This window comes from Dicentrarchus labrax, unplaced genomic scaffold (assembly GCF_905237075.1).
Source record: "Dicentrarchus labrax unplaced genomic scaffold, dlabrax2021, whole genome shotgun sequence".
NCBI lineage: Eukaryota > Metazoa > Chordata > Actinopteri > Moronidae > Dicentrarchus > Dicentrarchus labrax.
In genome coordinates, this window is record NW_026136722.1 from 16,527,972 (window position 1) to 16,554,342 (window position 26,371).

Genomic DNA, 26,371 nt, shown 5'->3' on the forward strand with positions numbered 1-26,371 from the left:
TACACACCCGAAGAAACCTAAATGAAGAGCCGAAATTGTTTCATTAATGTGTCACTCTTCCCCAAAACGTTAGCTCCCAATTACACGACCATCCATCACCGAGTATAATAAGAGAGAATGATTCGGTGGGCCGTGATTCATCCATGCTGAGTAAAAGAGACCGCGGGCTTCCTGCAGGCGCACGACAACGAGCACAACGCTGACAAATCTCCCGGGTTACAAGATTATGAATGTCATCTTGAAAAATCACTCCTTTGGCTTTAATGCGGTTAAATAGCTTATGGAGTCTTTGGATGGAAATGGCACCGTCTGTAATAAGCTAATGACCGACTGTTGTGCGCGGGAGGACGGCCTGTGATGAGGGCAAACCAGATGAGAGGTCTGGATATTTGATTTAACAGACCGCCTGAGAAGCAAGGTGTTTTGTTGCTGTACCTCCTTCTATGATACACTACTATTATTCTGGGGCAGTGGCTCCATTTTTCTTTTTCTTGCTCTCAGCCTTGTTATTATCATAGTGTGTCCATGCTGGAGAAAAAAAACATTTTTTCCCCACATTTTCTCTCCACATTCCTGCTAGTGTCTCATGACGCATGAAAGGTCATGGATATGTGTGGTTTTTTTATTCCCCCAGAGGCCTGGCTCTCAGGGGGTTGGGGTTTGTTATCTCTTGACCGAACACTAGTGCGACAGAGAGGAACAATTCATAGTCATCCCTTGATGTCAGGAAATATACAAAACCCAGGCAATATAGTCATTTAGGCATTCACCTGTACTATTGTGATCACATAGCACACATTCTCAATGAGATAGCTCCTCACTGGATTCACCATACCGGCTCATCAGTCAACAAATCATTACATAAAAATGTGTCTCTATTGGCACGATTAGTCTTATTAGTTGCGCAACCTTCTTTATCGATTGTGCCCACGTCCTCTGTCTGGTCAAAACAGCCTCCGAGAGCGAGTTCTCTGTAAAAAAAAAACCCTGACATCTGCCAAAATAAAAACTTTCCAAGAGCTCTTTTGTTTTTGGATTTTCTGTGTGTGTGTGTGAGGGGGGGTGGAGTTGCTGTGGCATAGCTCAGCTTACTCAGCATGTAGTTACTAGGCATAATTGCTTTATTGCGAGGAGCTCAGCGTGGAGTTTTCCACTGAAAATGCAAAAAAAATATATATATAAATACAGGAAAGCTGGGTGTGGCCATATGTTTGTGGGTCTTTATTGTGCAATGCATCCCATGTGCCAAAGCATTTTATCCCAATATATTTGCAAGAGGGCTGGCAAATACAGAGCTCCCCCAAAAGGAAAGCCAAACAGCAGATGAGTTATGGCTCCTCTGGGCATCAACTCCCCACCTCTCTCTGCTTTTTGTCTCTCTGTCTGGCTCCCTCTGGCTTGTCTCGTCGCCGCTGGCTCGCTATGTTGTTCAGTCACTCCTGTTGATCCAGCCTAGCAGTACTGCCATGTTTTACGAGCAGGTTCCCATCTCAGCTGAGGGGAGACTTCCCTTCCTCGGGCCCCAACCCCCCACCAAACTCCCTCCCACCTCTTAAAAATGGAGAAACACACACTTTGATTGTAAGAGGAGATGAGTCGATACAGCTGGCAAAGTTTGACACTGGAAGAAAAGAAGCTTGTGTGTGTGTAGGTAAGAGTTTGAGGGGGTAGAAGGAGTCTCTCTGATTGGATGGGACGCTTCTGCCCCTCGCCTGCTCTGCCCCTCACTACTTTCCTGGCACACACACACATACACACACACTAGTCAAGAGGCAAACTGTGGGCTAATTCAGGACTGGGCACTCATGTTACTGCCTCCTTTTTGTGCAAAGGGGAGAGGGGCTTAAGGGGTGTGGGCGGAGGATGGGTGGGGGGAGGGAGGGGAAAGCAGAGAGGGGAAGGCTGGAGCTCACGGGTGGGGGCGGAGAGCAGAAGGAGCTCTGGCTTTTGGGACTACAGTGGAAAGTAGGATTGTGAGTTTTGTCTGTGTGAACACATGAGGAAAACAGGCAGGGACAGAGGGAAAAGAGATGGGAGGACAAAAGAGACAAGATAAGGTTTGAAGGTAGGATGTGGAGCAACAAAAGATTTGCTTTGTCTCAGCTGACCTGGACGCAAACAGGAAGAGGGAACAGATAAAAGTAGAGGTGCACACAGGGGACTCGTCTGAACAAGAGGCAGAGAAAAAGAAGACATCTAACTGAGGGGGCGGGCTTTCGCTCACCCAAGGTAGGACAGAGTGAAACCAGACAGACAGGAAGAGTGTGGGGAGGAGGGAGGTAAAAGAAAAAGCAGAGGGGCAAAACATTAACAGTCTAGAAAGAGAGAAAGAGGGAGAGGGTGTGAGAAAGGTTCATCCGGGTAGAACGAGCCGTGGAGGAGGGAGGAAATCTGAAAACAGGGAGGGTGACGGAAGTAGATAACGGGTGAGTGTTGAGCAAGGTGAAGTGGGACAGACAGACAGACAGACAGACAGAGGCAGAGAGAGACAGAAGGTGAGGGGGCTAGCGGGTGAAGTTAGCAGGAGGGGAGAGGTATGAGGGGACAGCTCTTGAAGTCACTCTTCTCTCTGGTGATCACTCTCTTCTGTTTGGGGAGCCTGCTGACCACTCTCCTCTGGTACATGTTCGACCACAAGTAAGTGTCTAACTACCTTTCTCTCTCTCTCTCACACACACACACACACACACACACACACACACACACACTTGAGTTCTTGTATTGTATTGTATTTTTTTTTTAAGTATTGTTTTCATTTATTTTGTTTCGTTTTTCTTCACTTCAGCCTTAGTTTTTTTGTTTTTTATTTTTACTTATATTTATCTATCTTATATGGCATATCCTTTCTGAAATTATTGAATGAATATAGGGAATGAAAGTTTGAATATATGTGATGAAAGTTTGAAAAAATGAGAGGAAAGTTTGAAAAAATGAGAGGAAAGTTTGAAAAAATGAGATGAAAGTTTGAATATATGGAATAAAAGAAGCTCGTGCACCAATAGATTTTTGATATTTAAATGTATTTATTTATCTTTTATTAGCATTATTTGTTTTATAATATGTGGGTATGATAACTTAACACCCAAGCCCTGTTCCACAAGGGTACAAACATGCGTCGTACCCTCAGTTTCAAACTTTATTCAAACTTCATATTATATATAATAATTTCCTAAACGGCATGCCATTATTATGACTTCTATATTTTTTTATAGTAGTTCTCAGGGTTTAAGAAGTTCAGTAAAGGTATTACAAAACACTTAATGAAGGTATTTGACTCATCCCAGTCTCAATAAACATATGTACCTATATATACCCGACATATTTCACCAAACTGACAGAGACAAGACATTTCCTGCATATTTTTATTTTATTTTATTTTATTTTTTATTACTGTTAACTAAACTGTTTAGTTTTAGTTGACTATAATAACCTTGACACACACAAGCTTGTCTAGCTATTGTGTTTCATGTGCACATGGGTGTGTTAGTGGAGTCAGAAGATAAAGATGCATCCTGTTGTTTGACAAGACTAAAAGACAAAAGTGGTAAATGCAGATAGCAGATAATAATGTATTTTATTTCCCCACTTTTGTTAATTTCTTTGCCAACAGACACCCAGTTTGTGTGTGATAGTGTGAAACAACTACTGTAAACAAACTGTTTCCCCACGTCAACCTCTCATTTGGTTGATGCTCACTTTGAATAATGTTAAAACAATGCTGTGTTATTGCCATCAAAAGTTCATGTGAAGAAAGTTCAAAGCAGCAGATTTGTATCTATTTTTGAAAAATTGAAACCTAAAGAGTAATTGAAAGTGAAATATGAGAGATTGCTTCAGTTCAGCAGGAACCAGCCATGCCAACACCCACCTACAATTAAAGGATATTTAGCTGGATACACTATGACATTTAACAACACTCTGCCCTTGTGGGTTTTGGTTCAGGTGATCCTTGAACACTGAGATTCAGACTCCAACTGGATTCTATCTGAGATTTTTGACAACATTATTCACAAACCTAAAAACAGGAAGAGAAGATACATGCACAAACTACTGCAAACCACAGACGTTACAACACACACATGCACGAAAAGAGGCAGAAGGCTCCTGCTGAAATGTAACTAAGAATCAAAGGTCTCTGCTCTTGAGTTTACACACTGGTTGTTCATTTATTCTTTATGAAGCTGACTGAATGACCACTGAGAGACATTGTGTTAGATATTCATGCATACAGAACTTGGTGTTAGATGCTGAATTAATTACTTAAATAAAGCTGCAGTAGGTAACTTCTATATAACATTATGAAACCTTCACTATGTGCCTGACAGTAGTACAGGAGACGGATAATCTGTGAAAAAAAACTGGGTTACTCTGGGTCGTCCTAGTGCTCCTAATGACAATTGCCAAGAATCCACCCCACCCGAACGGAAACAACCAATCAGAGCTGAGAAAGACAGTTGATTGTTAAGTCTCATTCCTTGGGACCCAAAGCTGTATTTGACGACCTGGGAATGAGACTTTCTATCTAAACAATACAGCACTTTTAGAACAGCGTTTTCTTCTCAACTGATGTGAACAGAATATGGAGCCTAGAAAACACAGGAGCTCAGAGTCTATTAGATTATCAGTTTCTTCCCCTTCTGGCTTCTGGGTTTTACTCATCTGTTGCTGTTTCTCTCTCTCGTTCTCTCCACAGCAATGTAGAACCTCGCAAACAGTCTCATAAGAAAAGCATTCCTGAGCCCACTGACCTCTGTAGAGGCTGTAGGTGAGAGCAAACACCGTCGCTGCTTCTCCCCATGTGACCTTTTTGTTTATTCCTTCATCAGATCAACAGGGATTAAAGACCTGACTGTTGTTGTTGTGTGTGTTGTGTGTGTGTGTGTGTGTGTGTGTGTGTGTGTGTGTGTGTGTGTGTGTGTGTGTGTCACAGGGAGGTCATCGACAAAGTGGTAGAGCGTTACTCTAAAACCTGGAAGAAGCAGGAGGACAATTACCAAAAATTCAGGTGAAAAAACACATGGCATCCTCTCAGATTTTTTTTTTTACTCTAGTTTGAACTTCTAGAACAAGCTAGACAGATGATATACAGTATCTCCAGTGTCCATTTATAGCCACCGTGATGGAAATACAGGCAGGCAAATGCCCGTTCATTTGCCTGTGCAGGGGCACAGAAATCAACACACACTACTTAGATGCAAACGAGTCTATTTGCTTTCTGATATAATCAAAAAAGAGATCTGAAATCCAAACAAATTTACATTGTAAGTCAGATGAGAAATACCAGATCTCTTCCAAATAATGAAAGTAAACGTCATATCGTTATGACACTTCTTAAAACAAGAAGAAGAGGTCCATTCTCTCAAAATAACCCTTTAAGCTAGAAACAAGCATTAAAGCTTGCTGGGTCTCTATATGGCAGTTCTGGGGAGCTTTCAGATCAAACCCAAAATAGCATCTGTGTGGATTTCTTTCCCAATAATTACGCTATGTAATTAATCCATTATCTCCCAAAATGTTTTAACTTTAGGGAAAGCTCAGAAAAGATGAGTCAGGGTCCCCTCACCTGATTTAGTCTACATTTGTCACAAATGGCTCAAACTGTAATAAACTGAAAAGGTTTAAACAAAAAAAAGCATTAATTTGCTTCTTATATGGTTAGAAGAAGTAGAGACATGGAAGGAGAAGTAGAGGAAGTTAACATGCGAATGTTGACCACATGGTTTAAATATAACGCATGTTGAGGTCCTGTGAGTTTTAGTAAAACCTAAAAGACAGCTTTCACTGAATTTAAGTTATTAAAATCCTTATATGAGAGCGGTAATGGTTTATTTATGAGCTGAACAAAAATGGACATTCAGTTAGCTCTTACTGTATTTTTGCAAATTAACGTTGTTCCATAATTGTTTAACACCTAAAATCACTGTCAGCGACTCCTGGCCGTCTTGTATGTTATTTAATTTAACGGAAGTCCTTGTGGTTCCCCAGATCTCAGCTGAACAGCAAGTGCCATGGTTTTGACAAGGCCATCATTTCCCAGGCCAACACTCCAGTGGGATCAAAGCTTGTGTACGACGGGGAAAAGAAGAGGACCCTCCAGGTGACCCCGGAGCTTTTCAGCACCTTTGCAAAGGTATGGTGGTCTTTCGTGAATGTTACTACTACATCTGCTGCTTGTTTGATTGCTTCTCAAATGTTAACATGTTCTGAGTCATATGTCTCACATCTTGGCTTTTTCATACACAAGACTAGACAGCACAGTTTATTTTTGGACTTCCTGAACTGGAGACTGTCTGTACTGCTGACCACTTCACACTTTTCACACTTAGTCCTGATCAGTAAACACATTTTGGTTTTAGTGTAACACATGTAAGCTTTAAATGTGAATGAGCTGCAGTTTAGAAGTTACCAATTGCACACTTCTGTGTTATTATGAACAGAACGAACATTTATCTTTTGGATTTTAGGGATATGTAATAAATGAAAGTTTTTTGGGTATTAGTATTTTGGGGGTGAAAACTGAAGGGGACACCCAGATTTGAACTGAGGACCTCTTGAGCTGCAGCCAAATGCTCTACCACTGAGGTATACCCCCCTGTGCATGTTAAGTGTATTTCATATACTATAATATGATTTCAATATACACCAAACTCTACTTTTCAGGACATAACTTACTTATGTAAACACAGAATTGTAAGAACACATGGTACAACTCATCAAACCCTTTACACTGACAAATGCAATACACATCAGAATTAATCACATAATTATATTGAAAATAACTAAATGTTATGGGTCCATTATTGTAGCAAAACTATGTACAAATGTGAGTGGAGAGTTGTGTATCTGCATCTCAACTGTGTGTTCATTATCAGAGTAGTAAATGTGTAAAATGATCTATAAATACATACTGAGATGTACACTGGTTGTGTACAGGAATCTGCCCATGTTTAGAATCTGCGTGAGTGTGATCAGATTTGTCTTTATTGTCACACATGAGGAGATTGTTTTAGCAGCAAAGCAGAAGCAAGAACTCCAGAAAACAAAACAAAACAACAACAAATAAACCCACAAAAAATAGTGACAACTATACACACAATACAAAGAACAATAAAGCAGCCATGTGATCACGTTTTTACACAGTATTAAGATCCTCCCTGAGGAGAGAGGAACTACTAAATGTCGTGGCTGTGGATCCCATTATTGAGACATTTCCCTCAAAACCACAAATGTCAACCTCATGGTGGTGCTGGAGGAAAGGTCACACGATCATTAAAGTCTGGGAACCTTTAATATCTGTACCAAATTTCACAGCAGTCCATTCACTGTTTGTGAAGACATTTCACTCCATTTCTTGTCAAGTGCACGGTACTCTCAACTCCTGCCACAATGATCTGGTAAAGTGGAAGCGAAATATTCTTTTGAATGCACAGTTTCTGGAACTGATCATCACATGACTGCACACGCTCACTGGCCACATCATTTTAATGAAGCAAACTTGCAACAACTGTGTCATCTGTAAATTTAAAGCTGACAGCAGCTTCATGGTGAAGCATACTGATGAAGTGTAATGACAGATTAAATTATCTTGAGTCTAAAAACACTACATACAACAAAAAAAATCCTGCAAGGGGCACCCAGATTTGAACTGGGGACCTCTTGATCTGCAGTCAAATGCTCTACCACTGAGCTATATCCCAATGTACATTTGTCAAAGCCAGATACATAATAGATGAAGAAATATGTACCATATATTCTCATGGTTGACTTAGTCCCGAATGGCTTCCATAAACAGCTGGGCACGATCCAAACTATTCGTGATCAGATTTTCCGTGAGCACAGAGCACAGCAGATGAATGTGAAAACAAACTTCTATTGTCAGACTCTGCACGTACATCATTCTGCACAGTGAAGCCCTAACATCCAACTACAGCAACAAGAAGAGGAGACTTTAATCATCTTCATCCAAAAACAAACACTCTACCACTGAGCTATCCCTCCTGTTACCAAATACATTTTTGAAGCTTGTGTTTTGACCAGAAGGACCTGCAATGAATTTGGTCTAATGGTCTAATGTCTGAAGTGAAGAGGCTGCATTTTGCTTTGTTATGTGTTCACTTCAGTCCCAATTCACATTTCTAGACAAAATATGTCAGGCTTTGCAGGCTTCTTTTGGTTAGACGGCACAGCTGGTCTCTCCTTAATCACCATAGTAACAATAAAATACAGCTTTATTGCCCAATGTGGTGGAAATCTTGATTTGGTTTGAAACACACAAAAACCGTATCACACTGATAACAACCCAAACCACTGATTTCACCAAGACATGAATAAGATCTCTGTTTGTCACAAAACAAAAAAACTTATTTTGAATTGTAGCTGTTTTTATATCTTTGAAATTGCAACACTTTATAGTAAATCCTAGACTCTAAGGCAATTTAACCAGAGAAGGAGGGAACATTAATGTGGTACATTAGCAAATGAAATTAATAGACACAGATGTTAGCACTACTGTGGGGGGGATTTCCCAGAGTGTGGGGTGTTGAGAAATCATTTGCACATGAGATGGAGCCATTCCCTCCCCTAAAATGGCTCTTTGTCTTTCACACAGTCCTCATCATCAGCATATATGTTGTTGTTTTGTAATGCATTTTACCGTTTGTGTTGATTCCAGGAGCGTCCTTTCCCAAATAAAACATGGGACACGTGCGCTGTTGTTGGGAACGGAGGGATACTGACCAACAGCAGTTGTGGAAATACGATTGATTCAGCTCAGTTTGTGATCAGGTGAGAAATGTGTCTAGTGCTGTGGACTGACAATGTCAACCAACAGAATTAAACTCACCTCTGTTTAACTTCTGTATAACAATCTCTATATATTCTCTGTTGCTTGTTCAGGTGCAACCTACCTCCTTTGAAGAACGGCTTTGAGAAACATGTAGGCATCAAGACCGACCTTGTGACAGCAAACCCAAGCATCCTTCTAGAGAAGTGAGTGAGAGGAAGAATCTTACTGCACTGTCACCCTAAAAATGTTCCTTTTTGTCTTGTTGCTTCACATCTTCTGTTTATTTTCAGGTATGGAGCTCTAATGGGGCGTCGCCGTCCGTTTGTGGAGAGTCTGCATAGCTATGGCAACTCCCTGCTGCTCCTTCCCGCCTTCTCCTATGGCCACAACACTCCTGTGTCCCTGCGGGCCTTCTACACCATGGAGGACTTTGAAAGTCCCAACCGGCCCATCTTCTTCAACCCTGACTACCTCCAGAGACTGGCGCTCTTCTGGCGCTCCCAAGGCCTCCGAGCAGTGCGGCTCAGCACCGGCATAATCATGGCTAGCCTGGCCCTGGAACTCTGTGCCAACGTGCATCTGTACGGGTTTTGGCCCTTCAGTAATCACCCACATGGATTCCATGCCCTGACTAACCACTACTACGATGACAGACAAACTAAAAAGAAATTCCACGCCATGCCAGCTGAGTTTGACCTGTTGTTGCGGCTGCACACTCAGGGGGTGCTAAAGCTTCACCTGGGAGAATGTCAACCGGGTGCAAAGTAAGTTCCCAGACTCAGAGGCAGCTGACAGGACAGGAACAAAGTGCCTTCTTGGTAGCCTCAGGAAGAAGCTAGTCAAACATAAAGTCTTTCATATACTTTTGAATGAATGGAATCTTTATTGGCTAGTGACACGGATAAACGCAAGTAAGACTTGCAGTGACTGCTGAGTTCAGCGGCCTAGACATTTGCACTAAAATCAAAATGCAATGATCACAAGACTTTCTGTAAACCGTTGTGTAGTGTACCTAAAACTGTATTTATTACCACAAATGTTCCAGCTGGAGTCTGGAGGAAGATATTTTGATTTAAATGGAAAACCGTTGTGAGCCTTTGGTGGTGGGGGTCTAAATTGTAGTGCCTTATGTGATTCAATAACTAATGACATGTAACTGACCATGGGAGCTTTTTGCAACAAACTGAATGTATTTTGAAGAAATACCTCCTTTACATGAAGATTGTCTGGCTAAAACGCGTTTAATGGAAACAGCAGCACAATGAATGTGAAGAATCTTTTGTTAAAAATCACATCACACATTTAACCACCTTAGACAGTAATCTAGGAACTGTTGAGGGGAAAAGTATGGTACTCACACAATTTAATCACACACATATTATAAAAAGGTTGGTGCTGGTTGTGGACAATCATTTTCCGTACTCTTATTCTCATTGTACGCCACTGACACTGCTGGATGTCATACAGACATGGAATAAGCCTCAGATCTGAGAGTGTCTGCGTTGGTCGTGTCCTAGTAGCGTAAACTACCGACCATCATGGCTGCCCTCTGTGGGCTGTGGTCACCAGAAGACCCTATTAAGTGAGGCCTCTAGCTAACTAAACAGACACCACAGAACGAAAAAGGAATAATAACGTTCTCTTCACAAAGGTTGCTATGGGGAGCCTCTGTTACAATGTGCTACCCCTCGTCACCACAGTGACCAGACGGAGAGGTAAGCACTGTCACAAAGTGGCAGCATACACACATTGGTACAATGTTAGTTTGGAAGCAAATACTTTTTAAGTTGATGTAAATCAATGCAGATTTAAAGGGCCAGTGTGTAGGATTTAGTGACATCTAGTGGTGAAGTTGCAGACTGCAACCAGAAGAATATAACTCGCCTTCAAAGCTTTCAGAGCCAGTGTTTGTTTCGTCCGTTCTGGGTACTGTAGAAACATGGTGGTTAAACATGCCAGCCTCAGTAGAAGAGGACTTTTATTTTCTACTTTTGACAATAGATCCTCCTAAATGTTACACACTGGACCTTTAATTAACTCCAATGTAAGGTGATGTAATGATTGTGAATTGTGCACTTTGGGTGAAAATTGTAACCTTCTGGTAAGCTTTCTTTTGTAACACTTACATCAAGACTTGGGTGGGTCTTGAACAACAGGGAGTATTGCCTTTTATGCTGACACTTCTAAAGTCTTAACAGTGATTTTTGTCATCCAGACTAATTATTTACAAATTGTAGATGACCAATATTGAGAACTCTTGGTGAGCCAATCTTTAGAACCGTTTGAATGTTTGGGATTTAGTTTTTTTCTTGAACAGCACGAGACGAGAGGGGAAATTAGGTTAAAGTGAATCAGTGAATAAATATTTATCAGAAAAAAAGTTTTTTGTATTTGTGTGTAATCAGTAGCTGAAGTAGAATTCACTTGTCTAACCAGGAGGCCAAAGCTTTTCCTCAGACGTCTAAGCTTGCATGATTTACTGTCTTTTGAGCCATTAAGTGGCCCAAACCTGCCAAGATTTCTCATAAGAATGCAGTATTTACTGAATACTTGGCCATTTTTATCCCTTACTGTTTGCATTGTAGTAGTTTTTAACAACCCTTTTGTGTGCATTCTTCTGTTGATTAGTTTCTCCTTTGTTTCATCTCATACGGCCTTTTTTGAAACCTGATTTAAGCCATGTGTTGGTGTAGTGTATTTGCATATGCATGATTCCATCATAATATTCATGTTCATTATTTGGCCTCAGATTTTTCCAAATTTGACACAGCTGTGATATTAGTGGCCTTTACATTACTGCACCTTCCACTTCACTAGGTTACTCCTGCGTGTCCTGCTGCAGGGCATCCCACAGTCAGTGGATGGACGAGACACGCAAACATCTGGATAATGCTTCAACAGGAAAAACTAACCAGAGAAGCTTTGTACTGAGCACTGGAGCGTGTTTTTGTCCTGCTCCTTTTTCCCCTGTCCCAAAATTCATAATAGTAGTATGTGTACACTGTCTCTAAAAAGACATCTGTGTAGGGTTAGTGCACCCGGCCAATTAGGCCGTTAATGGGATGAAATGTTTCTTTTTGGAGAAAATAGCCCGCTGCCACAAGTTGCCATCCCAGACATTGCTTGTGGGATTCCTCTCATATCGGCAGTGACCTCGTTGTACATCCAGCTGCAGCACTCTGTTCATTCCCACTGGCTTGTCTCACAAGGGAAAGTTTTTTTTATTTCAGACAAAAACATACTTTCCATTTCCATCTTGGATGTTTATTCTCCAGGCAGTTTGGCTGTGAACTAATGACAACAGGCACTAAGTTGAAAACTTGGTGGGAAATGTAAAGTTCTTATTCATCTATTTGAATAAAACATCAAGAATCGAACTTGTGCTAGCTTCACCTAGCTGTTTTTAATATTGCCTCTGCTCAGTCTACTCTCACTCCCTGGTCCTGGTACAGTCAATCCAGCACCTGCTGATGTTAGAGCTCCACCTATTGGTAGCTCCTTTGTTAGCACTTATCATTACAGAAAAAAAGACAGAGGACATTACATTTTCTAAACATTCCTGTTCCTGTTCAGTCTGGATTGATTGAAGAGGTGAGATTGCATTATCAAGGACAGTTCAGCTCCCAACATCAGTGGCTAATCGGAACAAACATTAAGCTCGTAATGCATTAATGTAATTTAAAGCCTCACAGACTCAGTTGTTCTCTCATCAGCAGCTGAAGTTCAACTGTCACCGAATGAACTGCCAAAGTGACAAACAAAATGACACAGCTGACATGAGCTGAAGTGACATCTCTTCGGTCTCCTGTGTTGTTCCTGCCAGTGACACAACATCAGCCTGTATGACTGTAATTCTCCTGATAGGACTGCAGAGACCCCCCTGTTCTCCACCAATCAAAATCAGACACAGATCTCAATCCGACAACAAGAATAGGACAATACTCAACGTTTGAAGAGTGGGAAAGCCTTTTATTTCCTCATGTTTTTGTACTTTTTTTGTTTCTTTTTACGGAGCCCAAACAAAAGATGCAGAGACTTTAGTCAATATGCATTTTCTGATTTATTTTTGTAGGAAAATAGGTCTTTTACATGCAAATCAAATGAATTCATCAAAGAATATGAAAACAAATCTTTGCCGAGGGGATACCAGAATGGCACTCAAAGAAATGTACATTTTACAAAAAGGCATAGAAAAACACACAAACACACAAATGCATGTATGAATCAGAGTTTGTACTGGTAATACCACTGGTTTTATTGTCACATCCCACATGGGTGATTATAAGAAACATGTAGGGAAACAACAAGGCCTCACTACAGCCTTTCTTCTGAACACAGACATTGTTTTAAATACAGACAGACAGATGCTGAGGGTGGACATTGTGGTATCCCTGATGAATAGACCCACAAAAGACTTCATCTGGAACAACCGGTTCTAATTCTCTGTCTGTGGTAATGTACAGTACAGGGATAAATCACCAACTCTCCATATGAGCATTGTTCAAATGGATATGGGATATGGAGCAACAAAAGATCCGCTTTGTCTCAGCTGACCTGGACGCAAACATGAAGAGGGAACAGATAAAAGTAGAGGTGCATACAGGCGACTCGTCTGAACAAGAGGCAGAGAAAAAGAAGACATCTAACTGTGAAGGACAGAGTGAAACCAGACAGACAGGAAGAGTGTGTCGAGGTAAAAGGAAATATAAGAAAGCAGAAGGGCAAAACATTAACAGTCTAGAGAGAGAGAAAGCGAGAGAGTGTGTGAGAAAGGTTCATAGAACGAGCTGTGGAGGAGGGAGGAAATCTGAAAACAGAAGGAGGGTGACGGAAGTAGATAACAGTTATGGGTTGAGTAAGGTGAAGTGGGACGGACAGACAGAGGCAGAGAGAGACAGAAGGTGAGGGGGCTAGCGGGTGAAGTTAGCAGGAGGGGAAAGGTATGAGGGGACAGCTCTTGAAGTCACTCTTCTCTCTGTTGATCACTTTCTTCTGTTTGGGGACCATGCTGACCAGTGTCCTCTGGTACATGTTCGACGACAAGTAAGTGTCTAACTACCTTTCTCTCTCTCTACACACACACACACACACACACACACACACACACACACACACACACACACACACACTTGAGTTCTTGTATTATTTTCTTATTATTTTCTTGTATTATGTATATTTTGTTTCATTTTTATTCACTTCAGTCTTAGTTTTTTTGTTTTTTATTTATATTTATATTTATCTATCTTATATGGCATATCCTTTCTGAAATTATTGAATGAATATGAAAGTTTGAATATATGAGATGAAAGTTTATTATATATGAAATAAAAGAAGCTTGTGCACCAATAGATTTTTGATATTTAAATGTATTTATTTATTTTTTATTAGCATTATTTGTTTTATAATATGTGGGTATGATCATTTTACACCCAAGCCCTGTTCCACAAGGGTACAAACATGCGTCGTACCCTCAGTTTCAAACTTTATTCAAACTTCATATTATATATAATAATTTCCTAAACGGCATGCCATTATTATGACTTATTTATTTTTTTATAGTAGTTCTCAGGTTTAAGAAGTTCAGTAAAGGTATTACAAAACACTTAATGAAGGTATTTGACTCATCCCAGTCTCAATAAACATATGTACCTATATATACCCGACATATTTCACCAAACTGACAGAGACAAGACATTTCCTGCATATTTTTATTTTATTTTATTTTATTTTTTATTACTGTTAACTAAACTGTTTAGTTTTAGTTGACTATAATAATGTTGTTTGACAAGACTAAAAGACAAAAGTGGTAAATGCTGATAGCAGATAATAATGTATTTTATTTCCCCACTTTTGTTAATTTCTTCGCCAACAGACACCCAGTTTGTGTGTGATAGTGTGAAACAACTGCTGTAAACAAACTGTTTCCCCACGTCAACCTCTCATTTGGTTGATGCTCACTTTGAATAATGTTAAAACAATGCTGTGTTATTGCCATCAAAATTTCATGTGAGGAAAGTTCAAAGCAGCAGATTTGTATCTATTTTTGAAAGATTGAAACCTAAAGAGTAATTGAAAGTGAAATATGAGAGATTGCTTCAGTTCAGCAGGAACCAGCCACGTCAACACCCACCTACAATTAAAGGATATTTAGCTGGATACACTCTGACATTTAATAAGATTTTTGACAACATTATTCACAAACCTTAAAACAGAAGATACATCCACATCGCCTCCTACAAGACCACTCTAAATACTGCCAAATCTGCCTACTACTCCAACATCATCCAGCACGACGGAAACAATACCAGGATTCTATTCTCCACAGTAAATGAACTACTCAAGCCCAAAGAAACTGCCACCCACTTCACGTCAGACGTTCAGTGTCAACAATTCTTGGACTTCATAAATCACAAAGTTTACTCCATACACCACCATCTCACCCCTTCCCTGTCCTCTCAGTTAAACACTCCTTGTGCTACTGTCCAGCCCACCAGTACTCTATTTGCTTTTCATCTTCCCTCGAATCAATAGATATCCCAACTGATCATGTCTTCCCGGTCTACTACTTGTCTACTCGACCCACTTTCCACCACCCTGGTCAAGGCTTGTCTCCCTACACTCTCCCCTCTCATTACACAAATTGTTCACTCCTCCCTGTCAACTGGTACTGTTCCCTCCCTGCTCAAAACTGCTTCAGTCACACCCTTATTAAAGAAACCTGGCCTGGACCCAAACAAACTCAATAACTATCACCCTATTTCAAACCTATCATTCATCTCAAAAGTTATAGAATGTACAATAGCCTGCCAACTTCAAGATCATCTATCAAAAAATAACCTCTTTGAGCCTTTTCAGTCTGGTTTCTGTCCCAACCACAGTACAGAAACAGGTCTCATTCCAATAACAAATGACCTTCTTTTAGCTGCGGATTCTGGCCTTCTCACCATCCTCATACTCCTAGACCTCAGTGCCGCCTTCGACACAATATCTCATGCCATCCTCCTAGATCGTTTGGCTGGCACTGGGGTCTCTGGCATCTCTCTCCAGTGGTTCCATTCCTACATATCTGACCGTTCTCAGTTCATCCAAGGAGAAAATACCAGATCACCACCCTCACCACCCACTCACTGTGTTCCACAAGGTTCTGTTCTGGGTCCCCTACTTTTCATCATCTATATCCTCCCTCTCTGCAATATTTTCCGTCATTTTGGTATTCACTTCCACTGTTATGCTGACGACACCCAAATCTACCTCACCACCAAACCAGACACTGCATCGCCCCCTACTGCCCTCACAGACTGCCTGGAAACCATTACAAACTGGATGTCAAACAACAAGCTCAAACTCAATGGCAATAAAAGTGAAGTTCTTCTCATCTGATCCAAATCATCACTCTCCAAATCCCATCCCCTCAGTATTCTCATCGATGGCTGTCTGGTCCCCACTTCAACCGAAGTTAAAAGTCTTGGCGTCATCTTGGATAGTACTCTCTCACTCACATCCCACATCAACAACATCTCATGTACATCCTTTTTCCATCTCCGCAACATCTCCAGAATTCGTCCCTCCCTCACCCAGCACTCCACTGAAGTCCTCATAAATGCCCTGGTCACTAAGCGTCTGGACTATTGTAACTCCCTTCTCATTGGTCTACCACAAAAACTCATCCACCACCTATAAATCATCCAGAACACCGCTGCCAGAATCATAACACCTACCAAGTCCTCGGATCACATCACACCAGTGCTCATTCACCTCCACTGGCTCCCTGTCCAACAACGGATACAATACAAACTCCTACTGTTAACATTCAAAGCTCTCCATAACCAGGGCCCCCCATATCTCTCCAGTATGCTACAGCCATATATCCCATCCCGTTCACTCCGTTCCTCATCTATCGCCCTGCTTTCCAACCCTTCCTTCTCACTTACCTCAATGGGTGCTCGGGCTTTTAGCTGCTCTGCACCTAGACTCTGGAACTCACTTCCACTACACATCCGCTCTCTGGACTCCATTGACACTTTCAAGTCTCAACTCAAAACACACCTTTTTAAAAAGTCTTACTTGCTATAAATACTCTGGCCCCCAACTGTTTTACTCTCTGCATTCATTTATTTAACTACACTGTATTTTCTTTGTAATTTTATGTGTATTTTATATGTATTTACTGTGCTGTGTATTTTATGCCTATTTCTGCAGTTGTTTTTACCTGTAAGGTGACCTTGGGGGTTGTGAAAGGCACCAACAAATAAAATGTATTATTATTATCAGTAGAACACGAGACAGATAATAACAGGTAATATAGTAATATAATAGAGTAATAACAGTTTACTCTGGTTTGTCTCAGTGCTCCTAATGACAATTGTCAAGAATCCACCATACCCAAAGGGAAATAACCGATCAGAGCTGAGAAAGACAGTTGATTGTTAAGTCTCATTCCTTGGGATTCAAAGCTGTATTTGATGACCTGGAAATGAGACTTTCTATCTAAACAATACAGCACTTTTAGAACAGCGTTTTCTTCTCAACTGATGTGAACAGAATATGGAGCCTAGAAAAAACAAGAGCTCAGAGTCTATTAGATTATCAGTTTTTTTCCCCTACTGGCTTCTGGGTTTTACTCATCTGTTGCTGTTTCTCTCTCTCGTTCTCTGCACAGCAATGTAGAACCTCACCAACCGTCTTATAAGAAAAGCATTCCTGTGCCCACTAACCTCTGTAAAGGCTGTAGGTGAGAGCAAACACCGTCGCTGCTTCTCCCCATGTGACCTTTTTGTTTATCCTTCATCAGATCAACAGGGGTTAAACACCTGACTGTTGTTCTGTGTGTGTGTGTGTGTGTGTGTGTGTGTGTGTGTGTGTGTGTGTGTGTGTGTGTGTGTGTCATAGGGAGGTCATCGTCAAAGTGCAAAAGCGTTACTCTAAAACCTGGAAGAAGCAGGAGGACAATTACCAAAAATTCAGGTGAAAAAACACATGGCATCCTCTCAGATTTTTTATTTTTACTCTAGTTTGAACTTCTAGAACAAGCTAGACAGATGATATATAGTATCTCCAGTGTCCATTTATAGCCACCGTGATGGAAATACAGGCAGGCAAATGCCCGTTCATTTGCCTGTGCAGGGGCACAGAAATCAACACACACTACTTTGATGCAAACGAGTTTATTTGCTTTCTGATATAATCAAAAAAGAGATCTGAAATCCGAACAAATTTACATTGTGAGTTAGATGAGAAATACCAAATCTCTTCCAAATAATGACAGTACAAACAAGAAGAGGAAGTAGACTTCCATTCTCTCAAAATAACCATTTAAGCTAGAAGCATACAAGCATTAAAGCTTGCTGGGTCTCTTATGGCAGTTCTGGGGAGCTTTCAGATCAAACCCAAAATAGCATCTGTGTGGATTTCTTTCCCAATAATTACTCTATGTAATTATTCCATTATCTCCCAAAATGTTTTAACTTTAGGGAAAGCTCAGAAAAGATGAGTCAGGGTCCCCTCACCTGATTTAGTCTACATTTGTCACAAATAGCTCAAACTGTAATAAACTGAAAAGGTTTAAACAAAATAAAGCATTAATTTGCTTCTTATATGGTTAGAAGAAGTAGAGACATGGAAGGAGAAGTAGAGGAAGTTAACATGCAAATGTTGACCACATGGTTTAAATATAACGCATGTTGAGGTCCTGTGAGTTTTAGTAAAAACCTAAAAGACAGCTTTCACTGAATTTAAGTTATTAAAATCCTTATATGAGAGCGGTAATGGTTTATTTATGAGCTAAACAAAACAGGACATTCAGTTAGCTCTTACTGTATTTTTGCAAATTAACGTTGTTCCATAATTGTTTAACACCTAAAATCACTGTCAGCGACTCCTGGCCGTCTTGTATGTTATTTAATTTAATAGAAGTCCTTGTGGTTCCCCAGATCTCAGCTGAACAGCAAGTGCCATGGTTTTGACAAGGCCATCATTTCCCAGGCCAACACTCCAGTGGGATCAAAGCTTGTGTACGACGGGGAAAAGAAGAGGACCCTCCAGGTGACCCCGGAGCTTTTCAGCACCTTTGCAAAGGTATGGTGGTCTTTCGTGAATGTTACTACTACATCTGCTGCTTGTTTGATTGCTTCTCAAATGTTTGCATGTTCTGAGTCATATGTCTCACATCTCGGCTTTTTCATACACAAGACTAGACAGCACAGTTTGTTTTTGGACTTCCTGAACTGGAAACTGTCTGTCTGCTGACAGCTTCACCCTTTTCACACTTAGTCCTGATCAGTGAACACATTTTGTTTTAGTGTAACACATGTAAGCTTTCTATGTGAATGAGCTGCAGTTTAGAAGTTACCAATTGCACACTTCTGTGTTATTATGAACAGAAAGAACATTTATCTTTTGGATTTTAGGGATATGTAATAAATGAAAGTTTTTTGGGTATTAGTATTTTGGGGGTGAAAACTGAAGGGGACACCCAGATTTGAACTGAGGACCTCTTGAGCTGCAGCCAAATGCTCTACCACTGAGGTATACCCCCCCTCTGCATATTAAGTGTATTTCATATACTATAATATGATTTCAATATACACCAAACTCTACTTTTCAGGACATAACTTACTTATGTAAACACAGAATTGTGAGAACACATGGTACAAGTCATTAAACCCTTTACACTGACAAATGCAATACACATCAGAATTAATCACATAATTAGATTGAAAATAACTAAATGTTATGGGTCCATTATTGTAGCAAAACTATGTACAAATGTGAGTGGAAAGTTGTGTATCTGCATCTCAACTGTGTGTTCATTATCAGAGTAGTAAATGTGTAAAATGATCTATAAATACATACTGAGATGTACACTGGTTGTGTACAGGAATCTGCCAATGTTTAGAATCTGCGTGAGTGTCATCAGATTTGTCTTTATTGTCACACATGAGGAGATTGTTGAACAAAACAAAAACAACAACAAAATAACCCACAAAAAATAGTGACAACTATACACACAATACAAAGTACAATAAAGCAGCCGTGTGATCACGTTTTTACACAGTATTAAGATCCTCCCTGAGGAGAGAGGAACTGCTAAATGTCGTGGCAGTGGATCCCATTATTGAGACATTTCCCTCAAAACCACAAATGTCAACCTCATGGTGGTGCTGGAGGAAAGGTCACACGATCATTAAAGTCTGGGAACCTTTAATATCTGTACCAAATTTCACAGCAGTCCATTCACTGTTTGTGAAGACATTTCACTCCATTTCTTGTCAAGTGCACGGTACTCTCAACTCCTGCCACAATGATACGGTAAAGTGGAAGTGAAGTATTTTTTTGAATGCACAGTTTCTGGAACTGATCATCACATGACTGCACAGGCTCACTGGCCACATCATTTTAATGAAGCAAACTTGCAACAGCTGTGTCATCTGCAAGTTTAAAGCTGCCAGCAGCTTCATGGTGAAGCATACTGATGAAGTGTAATGACAGATTAAATAATTTAGTCTAAAAACACTACATACAACAAAAAAAATCCTGCAGGGGACACCCAGATTTGAACTGGGGACTCTACCACTGAGGTATACTCTTGTACATTTAAGAAAGCCAGATACATAATAGATGAAGAAATATGTTCCATATATTCTCATGGTTGACTTAGTCTCGAATGGCTTCCATAAACAGCTGTTTGTGATCAGATTTTCCGTGAGCACAGAGAAACTTTCCACTTTCAGCAGATGAATGTGAAAACATCCTTCTAGTGTCAAACTCTGCACGTACATCATTCTGCACAGTGAAGCCCTAACATCCAACTACAGCAACAAGAAGAGGAGACTTTAATCATCTTCATCCAAAAACAAACACTCTACCACTGAGCTATCCCTCCTGTTACCAAATACATTTTTGAAGCTTGTGTTATGACCAGAAGGACCTGCAATGAATTTGGCCTAACTGGTATGAAATGGTCTAATGTCTGAAGTGAAGAGGCTGCATTTTGCTTTGCTATGTGTTCACTTCAGTCCCAATTCACATTTCTAGACAAAATATGTCAGGCTTTGCAGGCTTCTTTTGGTTAGACGACACAGCTGGTCTCTCCTTAATCACCATGGTAACAATAAAATACAGCTTTATTGCCCAATGTGGTGGAAATCTTGATTTGGTTTGAAACACACAAAAACCGTATCACACTGATAACAACCCAAACCACTGATTTCACCAAGACATGAATAAGATCTCTGTTTGTCACAAAACAAAAAACTTATTGAAATTGCAACACTTTATAGTAAATCCTAGACTCTAAGGCAATTTAACCAGAGAAGGAGGGAACATTAATGTGGTACATTAGCAAATGAAATTAATAGACACAGATGTAAGCACTACTGTGGGGGGGATTTCCCAGAGTGTGGGGTGTTGAGAAATCATTTGCACATGAGATGGAGCCATTCCCTCCCCTAAAATGGCTCTTTGTCTTTCACACAGTCCTCATCATCAGCATATATGTTGTTGTTTTGTAATGCATTTTACCGTTGGTGTTGATTCCAGGAGCGTCCTTTCCCAAATAAAACATGGGACACGTGCGCTGTTGTTGGGAACGGAGGGATACTGACCAACAGCAGTTGTGGAAATACGATTGATTCAGCTCAGTTTGTGATCAGGTGAGAAATGTGTCTAGTGCTGTGGACTGACAATGTCAACCAACAGAATTAAACTCACCTTTGTTTAACTTCTGTATAACAATCTCTATATATTCTCTGTTGCTTGTTCAGGTGCAACCTACCTCCTTTGAAGAACGGCTTTGAGAAACATGTAGGCATCAAGACCGACCTTGTGACAGCAAACCCAAGCATCCTTCTAGCGAAGTGAGTGAGAGGATGAATCTTACTGCACTGTCACCCTAAAAATGTTCCTTTTTGTCTTTTTGCTTCACATTTACTGTTTATTTTCAGGTATGGGGCTCTAATGGGGCGTCGCCATCCGTTTGTGGAGAGTCTGCGTAGCTATGGCAACTCCTTGCTGCTCCTTCCCGCCTTCTCCTATGGCCAGAACACTCCCGTGTGCCTGCGGGCCTTCTACACCATGGAGGACTTTGAAAGCCCCATCCGGACCATCTTCTTGAACCCTGAGTACCTCCAGAGACTGGATCTCTTCTGGCACTCCCAAGGCCTCCGACCAGTGCGGCTCAGCACCGGCTTAATAATGGTTAGCCTGGCCCTGGAACTCTGTGCCAACGTGCATCTGTACGGGTTCTGGCCCTTCAGTAATCACCCATATGAATTCCATGTCCTGACTAACCACTACTACGATAACAGACCAAGTCATGCGAATTTCCACGCCATGCCAGCTGAGTTTGACCTGTTGTTGCAGCTGCACACTCAGGGGGTGCTAAAGCTTCACCTGGGAAAATGTCAATCAGGTACATAGTAAGTTCCCAGACTCAGAGGCAGCTGACAGGACAGGAACAAAGTGCCTTATTTGTAGCCTCAGGAAGAAGCTAGTCACACATAAAGTCTTTCATATACTTTTGAATGAATGGAATCTAGTGACTGCTGAGTTCAGCGGCCTAGACATTTGCACTAAAATCAAAATGCAATGATCACAGGACTTTCTGTAAACTGTCGTGTAGTGTACCTAAAAATTGAGCATAGCGTTAGTTCAGGCAGGGCACGAAGTCGGGCTTAGCTTTCAGTTACAGCTATATCATACGATCACAGCTAGTCATAAACATACATCAGCTGATTCCTCTAAGCTTCCCATTGGATACCATGCACAGTCAGCTGACAGCTCACCTGATTTCCTCAAGCATCCAATTGGCTAACATCTACATGGCGCCTTATTTAAGCTGCTTTAGCCTGCCTGCCTATCTCTGCTGCTCCTCTACAAGCCTTTTTGCACCCACCTCCACCCCAGCTCCTCCTTTTTTATATTTCTAATTAATCAATGTCATTTCTGATTGCTATTGATGCTTGCTCTGTTCTGTACCCTGGGGGGTCTCTGCTGCCGCTCTCCTTGTCTTAAACTTTTCCATGTATGCACATGGAAGGGCAGGGAGGTGTGCTCTCCCTGCCTTAAGGTTTTCCACGTAGGCACGCGGAAGGACAAGGAGGTCCCAGAACAGAGCCATACCGCCAAATGTAATTCTGCTTGGAATATAAGATATTTTGACGAAAGTGGTCCTGACTGAACTGTATTTATTATCACAAATGTTCCAGCTGGAATCTGGAGGAAGATATTTTGATTTAAATTAGTGCTGTCAAACGATTAAAATATTTAATCGCCATTAATCGCATTAATGTCATAGTTAACTCGCAATTAATCGCACATTTTTATCTATTCTAAATGTCCCTTGATTTCTTTTTGTCCCATTATTTTTTCTCATTTTAATGCTCTTATCAACATGGAAAAGTGGATTGGCTTGCTTTGTGCAAATGTTGTTTTTATTGAAAACAACATTGGCATATACTGTAGTGTGGTCTACATTGTAGTCCCTTATGTGAATCAATAACTAATGACATGTAACTGACCATGGGATCTTTTTGCAACAAATACCAAAAGAAAAGAAATACCTCCTTTACATGAAGATTGTCTGGCTAAAACGCGTTTAATGAAAACAGCAGCACAATGAATGTGAAGAATCTTTTGTTAAAAGTCACGTCACACATTTAACCACTTAAGACAGTAATCTAGGAACTGTTGAGGGGAAAAGTATGGTACTCACACAATTTAATCACACACATATTATAAAAAGGTTGGTGCTGGTTGTGGACAATCATTTTCCGTACTCTTATTCTCATTGTACGCCACTGACACTGCTGGATGTCATACAGACATGGAATAAGCCTCAGATCTGAGAGTGCCTGCGTGGGTCGTGTCCTAGTAGCGTAAACTACCGACCATCATGGCTGCCCTCTGTGGGCTGTGGTCACCAGAAGACCCTATTAAGTGAGGCCTCTAGCTAACTAAACAGACACCACAGAACGAAAAAGGAATAAAAACGTTCTCTTCACAAAGGTTGCTATGGGGAGCCTCTGTTACAATGTGCTACCCCTCGTCACCACAGTGACCAGACGGAGAGGTAAGCACTGTCACGAAGTGGCAGCATACACACATTGGTACAATGTTAGTTTGGAAGCAAATACTTTTTAAGTTGATGTAAATGCTATATCAATGCAGATTTAAAGGGCCAGTGTGTAGGATTTAGTGGCATCTAGTGGTGAAGTTGCAGACTGCAACCAGAAGAATATAACTCGTAGGGATGGGAATTGAAAAGAATTTAATGATTCCGATTCCATTATCGACATTGCTTATCGATCCGATTCCTTATCGATTCTCTTATCGATTCTCTTATCGATTCTCTTATCGATTCTCATTGGGTGAGGGAATAAGTACAAGCTTTAATATCTGATCAGAAGACACAGCACAGAGTATACACAAATTATGTGTTGCAACCTCAGAACAAACCTAAAAGTAGGTGAGCTACTTCTCAAAGTAAAGTCCAGGGACCCATAGCCTAGGGCAGTGTTTCTCAACCAGCATGCCATGGCACGCTAGTGTGTGCCTTGAAAGATTATCAAGAGTGCCTTAGGATTAGGAAATTGTTAATGTTCACATTAATTGGTCCAGACAAAGAAACAAATGTTTGGCTTTTTAAGCCCAACCGCCATTATGTGCCATAAAAACTAAAAACACAGACTGAAATAGGGTGGCCATTTCCTTCACATCAAAAAGGAGGACACCTTGCATACACAGGGACACGCAAGCAGATATTTGTTTGGTATGATCTGGTTTTAAATTTGAATGTTTTTCCAGCAGATTACATAAAGGTGCATACACATACCACATAGCTCATAATAAATATACAAGATACAGCTCATGACAACGTGGCCTTCCAATTCAGATTACATAGGTCTAATAAACATCATACTGTTGATGTTTCTTGCAGCGAGCGGAACCGATAAGCGGAATCGTTAAGCAGGCACGCTAATGGTTCCAAGGAATCGATTCACTGGGCACTGGTTCTGAAGAAGAACCGGTTCTCGATTCCCATCCCTAATAACTCGCCTTCAAAGCTTTCCGAGCCAGAGTTTGTTTCATCCGTTCTGGGTACTGTAGAAACATGGTGTTTACACATGCCAGCCTCAGTAGAAGAGGACTTTTATTTTCTACTTCTGACAATAGATCCTCCTAAATGTTACACACTGGACCTTTAATTAACTCCAATGTAAGGTGATGTAATGATTGTGAATTGTGCACTTTGGGTGAAAATTGTAACCTTCTGGTAAGCTTTCTTTTGTAACATTTGCATGTAGACTTGGGTGGGTCTTGAACAACTGGGAGTATTGCCTTTTATGCTGACACTTCTAAAGTCTTAACAGTGATTTTTGTCATCCAGACTAATTATTTACAAACTGTAGATGACCAATATTGAGAACTCTTGGTGAGCCAATCTTTTGAACCGTTTGAATGTTTGGGATTTAGTTTTTTCTTGAACAGCACGAGACGAGAGGGGAAATTAGGTTAAAGTGAATCAGTGAATAAATATTTATCAGAAAAAAAGTTTTTTGTGTTTGTGTAACAGGTCTCAGACAGAGTACCTGTAAACAGATAAGGTTCTCCTGTAAAACAGGAGAAAGAATGAGACAGGCGACCGTTGCTTCTGTTCTGTGTAGCTTCGCTCAGCAGAATCCTTATTAACCAATTTGCAAAATATCTCTTTTCTTTTTCTCTTTTATCCTTTTTACTGCATTTTGTCTTTCCATATTCAAATGTCATTCAATAATACAACATCCACAATATCAAAACCAAAACCAAAATACATATAGGCTAGTTATAGCACAATGTTCTTACTTCTGAATAAAACAAACATTTTCCAATTCTTCATAAAGAGTAATTCTGAGTTCAGTATACAACTGCATTAATACATCCTCATTCAGTTAATTAACTGAGCTACAATTTAGTTCACATCTTCTGAAAACAGTACCATAACACATAAAATGTATTGGTCCTCACATATTCCCTTATTTAATCTCACTCATAGTGCAAATAACAAGAAACTAGCATATTGCTCTTTATGACAGGGTTGGTTCAGGAGAAATGCATGAGCTGAAGACTTGCAAAGTGTAACCATCTTAACTGTTTGCAATATACATATATATGACTGTAGCATTCAATTTATTTACACAGGTAACAAAATACTGTACCAAAGAATAATTTTTAACCCAACATAAAATGCGCTGGAGCCAGAAACTTCGACGTGGTTTGGTCACAACAAAAAAAAGTATACAGGCACCTTGGGCCACACGCGACACACAGAGAAACTGTATGTTTGCCACTTGTTCAGAAAACCATTCAAACATATTCAGTACTCTTACAAAATCGATCTAGCATCTCATCTACATGTATAACAACAAGTGTAGGTAGTTATACAAGTTTTAAAACACCACCAACCTGTAAAACAGGAGAAGGCTTTTGCTCTTATCAAGAGGCACATTTTTCCAAATTTGACACAGCTGTGATATCAGTGGCCTTTACATTACTGCACCTTCCACTTCACTAGGTTACTCCTGCGTGTCCTGCTGCAGGGCATCCCACAGT

The 26,371-nt window shown here is 40.6% G+C and overlaps 2 protein-coding genes and 3 non-coding genes across 6 annotated transcripts; 2 read left to right on the top strand and 3 right to left on the bottom strand.

Moving 5' to 3' along the window:
- Nucleotides 1–1,916: 1,916 nt before the first annotated feature.
- LOC127356553 (alpha-2,8-sialyltransferase 8F-like) lies at nucleotides 1,917–23,335 on the top strand. Of its 2 annotated transcripts, XM_051388380.1 has the most exons (8): nucleotides 1,917–2,534; nucleotides 13,726–13,828; nucleotides 17,445–17,516; nucleotides 17,675–17,749; nucleotides 18,715–18,859; nucleotides 21,323–21,435; nucleotides 21,547–21,639; nucleotides 21,727–23,335. In XM_051388380.1, the coding sequence occupies exons 2-8, from the start codon at nucleotides 13,728–13,730 to the stop codon at nucleotides 22,199–22,201; spliced, it is 1,074 nt and encodes a 357-aa protein (XP_051244340.1). In that variant the 5' UTR covers nucleotides 1,917–2,534; nucleotides 13,726–13,727; the 3' UTR covers nucleotides 22,202–23,335. The 2 variants fall into 2 exon arrangements, with proteins under 2 accessions (XP_051244340.1, XP_051244341.1); XM_051388381.1 differs by lacking the exon at nucleotides 17,445–17,516 and having other exon boundaries at nucleotides 1,918–2,534.
- On the top strand, nucleotides 2,488–12,162 carry st8sia6 (ST8 alpha-N-acetyl-neuraminide alpha-2,8-sialyltransferase 6). Its single transcript, XM_051388379.1, has 7 exons — nucleotides 2,488–2,637; nucleotides 4,694–4,765; nucleotides 4,931–5,005; nucleotides 5,986–6,130; nucleotides 8,672–8,784; nucleotides 8,896–8,988; nucleotides 9,076–12,162. Exons 1-7 carry the CDS (start codon nucleotides 2,537–2,539, stop codon nucleotides 9,551–9,553), a joined length of 1,077 nt encoding a protein of 358 aa, XP_051244339.1. The 5' UTR covers nucleotides 2,488–2,536; the 3' UTR covers nucleotides 9,554–12,162.
- Nucleotides 6,521–6,592, bottom strand: trnac-gca (transfer RNA cysteine (anticodon GCA)). The gene has a single exon. It is a non-coding gene; the product is annotated as a tRNA-Cys (tRNA).
- Nucleotides 7,626–7,697, bottom strand: trnac-gca (transfer RNA cysteine (anticodon GCA)). Its single transcript has one exon. It is a non-coding gene; the product is annotated as a tRNA-Cys (tRNA).
- On the bottom strand, nucleotides 19,248–19,319 carry trnac-gca (transfer RNA cysteine (anticodon GCA)). Its single transcript has one exon. It is a non-coding gene; the product is annotated as a tRNA-Cys (tRNA).
- Nucleotides 23,336–26,371: the final 3,036 nt, after the last annotated feature.

Coding starts and splice junctions, on each gene's coding strand:
- st8sia6 (XM_051388379.1), top strand. CDS start 2,537: ATGAGGGGACAGCTCTTGAAGTCACTCTTCTCTCTGGTGATCACTCTC. Junction 2,638..4,693: donor TGGTACATGTTCGACCACAA/GTAAGTGTCTAA, acceptor TTCTCTCCACAG/CAATGTAGAACCTCGCAAAC. Junction 5,006..5,985: donor GACAATTACCAAAAATTCAG/GTGAAAAAACAC, acceptor GTGGTTCCCCAG/ATCTCAGCTGAACAGCAAGT.
- LOC127356553 (XM_051388380.1), top strand. CDS start 13,728: ATGAGGGGACAGCTCTTGAAGTCACTCTTCTCTCTGTTGATCACTTTC. Junction 17,517..17,674: donor AACCTCTGTAAAGGCTGTAG/GTGAGAGCAAAC, acceptor TGTGTGTCATAG/GGAGGTCATCGTCAAAGTGC. Junction 18,860..21,322: donor TTTTCAGCACCTTTGCAAAG/GTATGGTGGTCT, acceptor TGTTGATTCCAG/GAGCGTCCTTTCCCAAATAA.